This window comes from Diaphorina citri, unplaced genomic scaffold, assembly GCF_000475195.1.
Source record: "Diaphorina citri unplaced genomic scaffold, Diaci psyllid genome assembly version 1.1 scaffold4194, whole genome shotgun sequence".
In the NCBI taxonomy this organism is placed as follows: domain Eukaryota; kingdom Metazoa; phylum Arthropoda; class Insecta; order Hemiptera; family Psyllidae; genus Diaphorina; species Diaphorina citri.
In genome coordinates this window covers 538-10342 of record NW_007381593.1, presented here as the reverse complement: position 1 = coordinate 10342, position 9805 = coordinate 538, and the positions used below count along the sequence as shown (strand labels likewise).

Sequence of the window (9805 nt, the reverse complement as noted above, 5' to 3'; positions counted from 1 at the left end):
TATAAACCGGGCACCTATTTTTATTCTAGTCTAATGTGTTTATGACACAGTAGAGTGATGAAAAGAGAACATGTAGCTTTTGTGAAGTGTAATGTTTTGATTTGTATTTCGAGGTTCAGTCTTCTAGAATATAATACTTGACCAAGAAGATCCAGGCAGTTTGCTTTAATACTTTAACATTGACAGAAATTTTTTATTACTTAAGTATAATGAAATTATAATTTCAATTACTTATTCGATACAAAATAACAGTTCACTCCAAAGTAGCCCTCAAAATTGAAAAAAATTAGGTGAATATTGGAGGTAGCTATTTATCAATATACGCCAAATTTTCTCTCAACAGACAACCCATCAAAAAATGACGGTAAATGTGCCCAGACAAGAGTGTTTACAATCGGATTGGTAAACACAAGTATTATTTGGTCACACTTTTATTAACGTCATCAGACTTTGGAGACGAACTCACAAAATTTCAATTTTTAGTCTCAAACTTTTTCAACTTTGTCTTGAAAATTCCCATTTCAGTTTTTATTCACATTTTTTAACTCGAGTGCTGTCTGCCACAATTCTCATTTTTTTGTATTCAAAAGTGAAATCGAGCACAAAACATTTTTCCTCTTGAGAGTCATACATTCCGCGAAGGTCTGTAAGTAATCCTTACAAGTACCTATTCATGGTGTCACTTCAAACTACGCTACATTTTGGTGGTGATTGTACCTATCGTTTTATAAAATCCTGAAGATTGTACCTTTTCCTGTAAAATCCTAGAGATTTTGTACCTAAGTATATGTCTTCTGTAAAATCCTTTTATTTCTAAACAGGAATAGGAGAGTTTCTTCAAAGTTATTTCGTTGGAGGGTCTCACACTTCTAGTTTGCTAGTGGGTATACTCAGCAAATCAGGTAATAGTAACCTCATTACACCAGGTACGGTTTTACGGTATTTTAATCTTGCAAATCTTTGATACTAGCGTATAGGAACTAAATTTTTGATTAAATTTTTTTACTGTCAGGTGCTTGTCTGATTCTTCTGTGTGACATTATGACCACTGTATCTGGGATCCGGCCGTAAGAAGGGGAAGAATGAGAGACGTAGATCGTTCTTGAATTGTCCTACGTTTTTGATGGAGTCCTGAAAAAGAAATGGATCTCATATAGTAAATATTCTACCTAAAAAAATTGGTTAAAGTGACGGCAATTGAGCTGGAGAGAAAATTGGTACGCACTTCACCCCTTTGTGTTCGCATTTCACACCTAATGGTCTTTATTGAACCGTTTTTCTGATCTCATTTGTGACCTTCGTTACTAGCTTTCTATACCACATGAGCTTCTTTTATGCCAAGAAGGGGTATTTTGTGAGGGGATCTCGTAACTTTTTGTAGAAAGTATACGAGTATTTTTTCTTACTTTCAGGGCCAGTTGGAACTCTGACAAGAAAAGTCTGTTCAATCCTCGGTAGTTGATTCCTACTAGTCGATAGAAATCTTGGATCTTGAATTCTGGAGCTGGTGTGGTAGTGGTGGTGTTGTCAGCTTCAATTTCCTAAGGGAAGACGGAAGTAAGTGATTTTATATGTATCATCTGAAATATTGTTCTTATTTGTACTATGTATCTGAGAGATTGTTTGGTTGTTATCTCTTGAGCTATGTCCACACATAGTCGATGGACGATCGACATACAAAGGACACCTTTTTTTTCCAGTCGACTATGTGTGAAGCTGTCACTCTCTCCTGGCTCCTTGTGATATCTAGCATTTTATGGTTCTTATTGTGAAAGTTAACCCTTTTTTCGGCAGGGGCTCTTTAACCGGCTAATATGGGTTGAAGCCACCTCACCCTTTCTCTTTGATTTCCATTTTCTCTTAACCTTTAGTTCTACACGTCTGATACATACTTATTTGTCTTAATTAAATCAATTGACAGTTAATAGCCGAAATATTCAAAACATTGCCATTAATTTGATATCGAGATGTGGACACTATACGTATGGAATTATCTAATTTTGATTGAGTGAAAAACTACAAGATGATGTGGATAGGCATAGGCATGGAAAAATATTTAAATTGTTAAACTTTATTAAAATGTTAGGATTTGAGACTTTTAATTGGATGTCTCAAAATATGCTCCATTTACTCTACTGCTGCTCTACTGCTACTACTCTACTCTACTGATTTTACTGAAAAATTTCAAGTTTTTACGGCCAACAATTAGGGAACAAATATGAAGCTAACCCGTCCTTTAGGGCTGTTTACCCCTACACCTAAGCCTCGAAGTGGCCTTTTTGTGTATGGAGTTAAGCTTTGATGGCTGTTTATTTACGTCTGGTTTTAAAGATCAATGACCTGTGGCTGTCTACTTACATCTGGATTTGGCGTGGTGGTAGTGGTGGTGAAAGAGTTGAGGAAAATCCTGGAGATATTCCGGTACACAATTTGACTCTCGTCTACTGTCTGCAAATTTAGAAGAAGATGACAAATTTAGATACTTTTTATTCCTGTCGCAGTGGTGTAACCTTGTAATCAAGGCGCTCGCCTCGGAAATAGGAGAGCCGGGGTTCAAACCCATTAAGGCTTCTTTTTCTTCGCCTTTTCCCGTGTACAGGCGGGATCGGCGTTTTTCGTCAGCTTCTCAATCAGCCCGAACTAGGGTGATTGCTTTGGGCTGACATGTGGTTTTGGCTGCAAATTTTACGGGTGGATACCCTTCGCACTCAACCTTTGCTATTTCTTTATCAAGGGAAATTCAGGCTGGTAAACTCCCTGTTTGAAGTCCCCCAGCCAGACTGAGCTGGTCTACTCCCTGTTTAACTTCCCCCAGCTAGACAGTTTTCCCTACTGAAGTACCCACAGTATCTCCCTTCATACACCATTGACTTACCCCTTTGACTAGATCGTACACCAACTCCTTCACACTCTTCTTATGATGCGGCTTCTCACCCACGGCTCGTGCTGATTTCCCGCGGGCAAGGGGATGTGTGATCTTACCCAGGGAATTACTGGATACTCCGCCCTGAAAGTTATATCGAGATGAGAAAAAGGGAAATATGAGGTATGTCACTCCTAAAAGATTATGAGAAGACTCAGTCTTCTTAGAAGAGACCGTCCCCCTTAAAATGATCCACGGATTCCAAAACCTATTCTCTAAGTGGCTCCAAGTACAGGTTTACAAAATCTGTAACCCTGTACCTTCTTCCTTTATAAGCACCTTTACATATCTTCAGAAAATGGCCAGTTTTATTTGTGCCACACAGTACAAGAAACGGAAGGCGCCTTCTGATTGCTTCAAAGGTTTTCGTAGCGGCCAGCTTTAGTTCTATTTAGGTTTTAGATGGGACATTTGATAGTTCCAGGTTCGATTCCCGAAAATGTTTTCTCCTTTCCAAAGCTTGTTTGTCCCGATAATTGAATTCGACGTTGAAGATTCTTCAGAATAAGTCCATTATTTCGTTTAGTGTTTTACCTGACTTAGTTGTGTTTCCGTTAGAACTGAAGCCAATACAAATATTGCGATGAAGGGTAACGTGAACTGCCTCATTCTGATGCTTCCTGAAAAGTAGAATATGTTGGGCACATTGCATATACAGAGTGAATGTGATAATTGTCAGGCGGTAGTATTGCTATACGTTCTGAGTCATCTTTGGTTTCCATATTTTATAGGAATGTTTCATTAGTAACTAGACGTTTCAGTACCACAAAAAGCTCTGGAATTGAACTACTCCCCCAAATAAAGTAGAAAATAATTCAACTAACACAAATGGGATTCTTATTTCACTCTTTGCAAGTAGGTATTTCGAAATTTCATATTCGTGGTTTTTTACCTGGGTGGAATTCCCAGAACTATGATTTATCCCAATTTCTGTGATGAAGGTTTAAATGAGTGTATTCAATGTCCTAGTAATGATTAGCCCACACGTCCTACTAAGCAGTTCGATAATCCCACTTGGACAGGTATCAGTGTTAGGTGCAGAATTATGAATGGTCAGGATTCTATTGAGTAATGCAATAATATTTTGTTGAGTAAACAAGTGTCGATTGAGTTGTAGCCAAGTGGAATACCTGTTTAGAACGTTTTTAGTGGATTTAGTAGTAGAATATAGTGGCTCAGTCTCGGATAGGGATGAAAATGGGCCATTTTTCAATCATATAAATTGATAACTTGAGCACAATAATAGTAGTAGCCTACTTCTGAAGTAAAGGGACTTTTCAGCCCTATACTGCTCCACTATTATAAGTAGCACTTTGTTTAGTCTGTCAGCTTAGAAAGGGTTGTTCCATTATACTAACAGTTTAAAAGAGCACCTCTTTATTGATATAAATTTATTTAAAATTTGAATTTAAATTACAAATTAAAAGTTGAAAAAAAAAGTTCTCCTTCTCCAAATTAAATCCAACTGGAATTCGAACCCACGACCTCCTCATTCCCAGCTGACTGAGTGGGTAGGTTCTTTACTTACCTGTGTCATGTGATCTCGAATACAACAAAGTGGCACATAGTCCAGTTTATATCCTGACTGGGGTGAAATTCCGTGAAATGCAATTTTCAACTTTAATTCCCCATCAGTGCTTAATGATTCAATTAAGGCTTGATTGAAGTTTGGTGAAATCGGCTATCAGTCTTCTAGAATATAATACTTGACCAAGAAGATCCAGGCAGTTTGCTTTAATACTTTTAACATTGGCAGAAATTTTTTATTACCTATAATGAAATTATAATTTCGATTCCTTACACAGATGTAAGTAAATTCGATACAAAATAATAGTTCACTCCAAAGTAGCCCTCAAAATTGAAAAAAATTAGGTGAATATTGGAGATAGCTATTCATCAATATACGCCAAATTTTCTCTCAACAGACAACCCATCAAAAAATGACGGTAAATGTGCCCAGACAAGAGTGTTTACAATCGGATTGGTAAACACAAGTATTATTTGGTCACACTTTTATTAACGTCATCAGACTTTGGAGACGAACTCACAAAATTTCAATTTTTAGTCTCAAACTTTTTCAACTTTGTCTTGAAAATTCCCATTTCAGTTTTTATTCACATTTTTTAACTCGAGTGCTGTCTGCCACAATTCTCATTTTTTGTATTCAAAAGTGAAATCGAGCACAAAACATTTTTCCTCTTGAGAGTCATACTGAAATTCCGGCTTGTCAACTGAAGTGTTCAATGTCCTTAAAAATCTGAAACAGAAAAACACAGTCACTGATGAAATGGTTACTTAAAGTTAAAACATCAATACATAGTTAATTAGTCATGAAAAATGTAACATAGGTACTAAAAATATCTGCCTTCATTTTGGATCATTCACGCGAACAGCTTCCTTGAATAAAAACAAAGAATAACCCTTACCAGCCTAGCTGGCTGGCAGTTCTTCAAAGGGTTATGTCTGCTTTAAAGAGCACAAGTCCTCACGATTCCGGACTGCCGTTCAGGACGAGTGAAATTCCGGCTTGTCAACTGAAGTGTTCAATGTCCTTAAAAATCTGAAACAGAAAAACACAGTCACTGATGAAATGGTTACTTAAACTTAAAACATCAATACATAGTTAATTAGTCATGAAAAATGTAACATAGGGTACTAAAAATATCTGCCTTCATTTTGGATCATTCACGCGAACAGCTTCCTTGAAAAACAAAGAATAACCCTTACCAGCATAGCTGGCTGGCAGTTCTTCAAAAGGTTATGTCTGCTTTTAAAGAGCACAAGTCCTCACGATTCCGGACTGCCGTTCAGGACGAGCCAATTAAACATGACTAGAGACCATCACCCGGGTGCGGTGTATGAGAGATAATGGAAAAAAAGACATCTCTTTATTCTGCCATCACGATTCGGCTAACGCTGAAGCCGCTAAAACAACAACAAATTATTGACAAAATCATCTTCTCTTTTGGAGAGATTAACACCCGGTAAAAATGAACTGAATATGCCTCATCTAAGACCATAGAACTTGCGACCTCTGATTCACACAGTATACAACACGTCTCCTGCGTACTCTGCCATCACGATTCGGCTAACGCTGAAGCCGCTAAAACAACAACAAATTATTGACAAAATCATCTTCTCTTTTGGAGAGATTAACATCCGGTAAAAATGAACTGAATAATTATGTCTCATCTAAGACCATAGAACTTGCGACCTCTGATTCACACAGTATACAACACGTCTCCTGCGTATGTTGTCCAAGTATTCACCATGACAAAGAAGATTTGTACTTGGAGGTCACCTGACAAATATAACGCAATGTAACAGGTTGTTTAGATTGCTGTGTTCTATCACATGCCAATTACACCATTAAAGCGGAAATTATGATGAAATCTAAATACTGCCTGTTGTACTTGGAGGTCACCTGACAAATATAACGCAATGTAACAGGTTGTTTAGATTGCTGTGTTCTATCACATGCCAATTACACCATTATAGCGGAAATTATGATGAAATCTAAATACTGCCCGTATTAGGGTTTGTAGAGAGACCTAGTGCATTTTTCTTTTACAAGCTGGACTTGGAGCCAACGCCTATAGGTATCTACCATCAGCGGAAAGTTAAGGGAAAAAAATACTACATATACCCTGCCTCGGTGATGTATAGTGCTCGCCTGATAAACAGGAAGGCGTGAGTTCAATCCCAGCTGAGGTATGGAATTTTATCCTCAATATAATTAGAGCATTTGACCACAATAATAGTAGTGGCCCACTGCTAGAGCCAACGCCTATAGGTATCTACCATCAGCGGAAAGTTAAGGGAAAAAAATACTACATATACCCTGCCTCGGTGATGTATAGTGCTCGTCTGATAAACAGGAAGGCGTGGGTTCAATCCCAGCTGAGGTATGGAATTTTATCCTCAATATCCTCAATATAATTAGAGCATTTGACCTCAATAATAGTAGTGGCCCACTGCTATAATAAAGGGACTTTTACAACTTCACATTATTCAATTCAGTATCAATATGGACTTTCACAAAGTTCGAGTCATCAAATGACAAAATCCTATTTCCATATTTGCATGGGGAAACAACGTCTTAACCAATTAAGCAGTGCTAAATCATATTATGCATGAAATAATGGGACAACCAGTCCCACCTCCACAAGATGCATAAAGTTCTATGCAACTCACAGAAGACTCGAATAATATTGGCAGATTTATATATTTTTTATACAATCTCTATCATTGAATACTAAATGGTCCATCGGTCTTGTAATCCAAGGGTTGAAAGTTCGACTATAGCAACGTGCTATGGGAATTTCCTCTTTAGTGACTTCATCCTCGGTTTTATAATTAAATCGGTGTGGCAATAGGAGATAGTTTGCATTTAAAGGCTCGAAGGTTATCAAAGAGGATAATCTTCGTGCTCAAATGGGGAAGTTTGTCACCATTTGTAAGTGAGTAGCAATTAGTGGCGCTATTACAAGAAATGAAAATGATTACTTATATTGGCAAGGTAATTACTTGTAATAAATGTAATGTTGTGATGCCCACTGAAGTTGTGACATAGGTATCTTATGAATAAAACATTAATTAGACACATATCTACAGTATGTAGTGCATTAATTATGGTTATCTACATCACCCGTTTAATATAGAACTATAGGTATTAAATAGGGTGTGATGAATAAAACATTAATTAGACACATATCTACAGTATGTAGTGCATTAATTATGGTTATCTACATCACCCGTTTAATATAGAACTATACCCAAACCCATATACATTTGTAAAGTATGTAGTTGAAAATACGGTTGATTCAATAGGTCAAAATGACCATACGACAGACTTACGGGGCAGTCTGTAGTCCAGCAGCCTGTATGTCTTGTTAAAAACTAGCAGAGCTTTAAAATCTACCAGTTCATTGGCAGATTGGCACATGTCTGGAAGTTCAAATCTAGAGTAGTAGTTCACTAGACGCGTGTGATGTAACTCCTTTACAAGTTCCAGATTTATCTTCCAAAGCGCAGCCTCATATTGGAGATTTTTTTACTTTTTTTATGTGGCTTTGGGATCTAAAGTTTAAACTTAGCTGAGTACCTAGTGGCTACAATGATAATTATGATTGTATTAGCATTTTACACATTTGGTTGAAAAGGGGCTAAATGTCCTAAAATAAATTTAACATACATTAATTCTACTAGGTAGATTTTAGTAGGTATCAACAGTGTTTAATACTGTGGTTGGATTATTTGTGGTATTAGAATATTCTTCTCTTAGCCACCTAACTGGAATTCAAAATTCTCATTGCGGTTTGTGGTCTACTCATCTAATTTACCTTCCACATGTGTTGGTGTGGTTTGCAATAAGTAGGCAGGTAAGTGTACTTGTTTACACACCCTGGAAACTCAATTTCTACATGTTCAGTTGCAGAAACTGCCTTGGGCATCTTATCGAGTTTAATCCATGCAAGACGACTGCTCAAAAAGTATCGTCATGATCTGATTTTGCTGAGAGTTGATCCTAACAAAGGCACGGAATATTACTGTCGTTTCTATTAGAATTTGACCTCAATAAGTTAAGCGGTAGAGAATGCCTTTGACATAAATCTGGCCTAGGTTCCCTTCTCTAGAGTCTGTTGTTAATTATATTAATGGAGATATGTCCACGACACTTGTTAAAACACGAAAAAAATCTTGATATTAAATATTTCTCTAATCTACTCTATTCATCAGTATTTTAGGAGATCTTATTACTGGAATCGTTAAATAATTTAACGATACTTTGCTTAGTTAAATCTTGTGAAGATATTTTAATAAGGTGAACAAGTAGTGATAACTTGAAATGAATGTGTGTCAATTGAATAGAGGTCTTGTAATGACCCAAGAATATCAGCAAGATTTTTGGTTATTGTCTAGTCTGTTTACGTGTATTGTTCTTTGTTTTGTTCTAGTATCTTCATACGAATTGAGAAAAGGACCTGAAGCATAAGCCCGTGGCAGATTGGGGGGCTTTTGACGTAATGTTCTGAAGACACTCAGAGAGGAATGATCCTAGACATCTATCACGAGCTGATAGCAATTTTGGGGTGCACCCAGCCTCATGAATGAATTCTGGAGCCAAGTTACAACAGTGGTAAGAGTCAACTTAAAAACTGGTAGATCTTACTAAGATAAATCTCAGCTTATACCCCTATTTACATACTCAAAAACCCGAACATTTCGCTTAAAAGGGGAAGTGTCAAATAACCCAGACTGCAAATGCCGCGAAAATGGTAACCTAAGAGAAATGATAAAAAGTGCTCCTTTACTTTCTACCCTTTTTCTAAACACCTTATTTAAAAAAAAAAATCTTTCTAGCCTTTTTCCATTAAATAGGGTTGGTGTAAAAAATACTTTTAAAATTACACGAAATAATGAAAAAAACTTCCTATCTAAACGATTTCCAAAAAAAACCTTCCTATCTATGGCTATGGAGCCCTGAAAATCTTCCTATTTCAAACTCCAGCCAAAGGCACCACTTACCCGCGTACGCTAATTTCTGGATTATCCGAAACGTAAACACACTAATCACTCCCAACTTCAGTGTTTGTTGCCGAGATAGGAAAAGATAAACTGAATTGTGAAGCCGGCATGGCAGAGCATGTTAGGAAAGTAAAGTAGGTCTCTTGGTCCTCCACTCTGCTCTCGGTTCTATCCATGGCGTACACAGTCAAGAGGAAGGCGAACGAGTGAGTCTTTAGGTACCTATTTTTACCTTAACTTTGTGTAGTATCGAAGTAATTTCGACGCGGTGAAAAGGTGAATCCATGTTGTCGAGGCAGTGTACGGTTTCAGTCGACCATCGATCGACGGGGTCGACTATGTGTGGACACTCCT

At 37.3% G+C, this 9805-nt stretch overlaps 1 protein-coding gene across 3 annotated transcripts; it reads right to left on the bottom strand.

Annotated features, from left to right (window-relative positions):
• Positions 1 to 1005: 1005 nt before the first annotated feature.
• LOC103520864 lies at positions 1006 to 9569 on the bottom strand. 3 transcript variants are annotated; one of them, XM_008485962.3, is made up of 8 exons: positions 9452 to 9569; positions 5449 to 5483; positions 4452 to 4524; positions 3458 to 3543; positions 2876 to 3007; positions 2359 to 2448; positions 1407 to 1541; positions 1006 to 1131 (listed from the first exon to the last, which is right to left on the bottom strand). In XM_008485962.3, the coding sequence occupies exons 4-8, from the start codon at positions 3530 to 3532 to the stop codon at positions 1009 to 1011; spliced, it is 555 nt and encodes a 184-aa protein (XP_008484184.1). In that variant the 5' UTR covers positions 3533 to 3543; positions 4452 to 4524; positions 5449 to 5483; positions 9452 to 9569; the 3' UTR covers positions 1006 to 1008. The 3 variants fall into 3 exon arrangements, with proteins under 3 accessions (XP_008484184.1, XP_026687618.1, XP_026687619.1); XM_026831817.1 differs by having other exon boundaries at positions 5449 to 5474; positions 9452 to 9549; XM_026831818.1 differs by lacking the exon at positions 5449 to 5483 and adding an exon at positions 5146 to 5180 and having other exon boundaries at positions 9452 to 9549.
• Between the last annotated feature and the right edge of the window lie 236 nt (positions 9570 to 9805).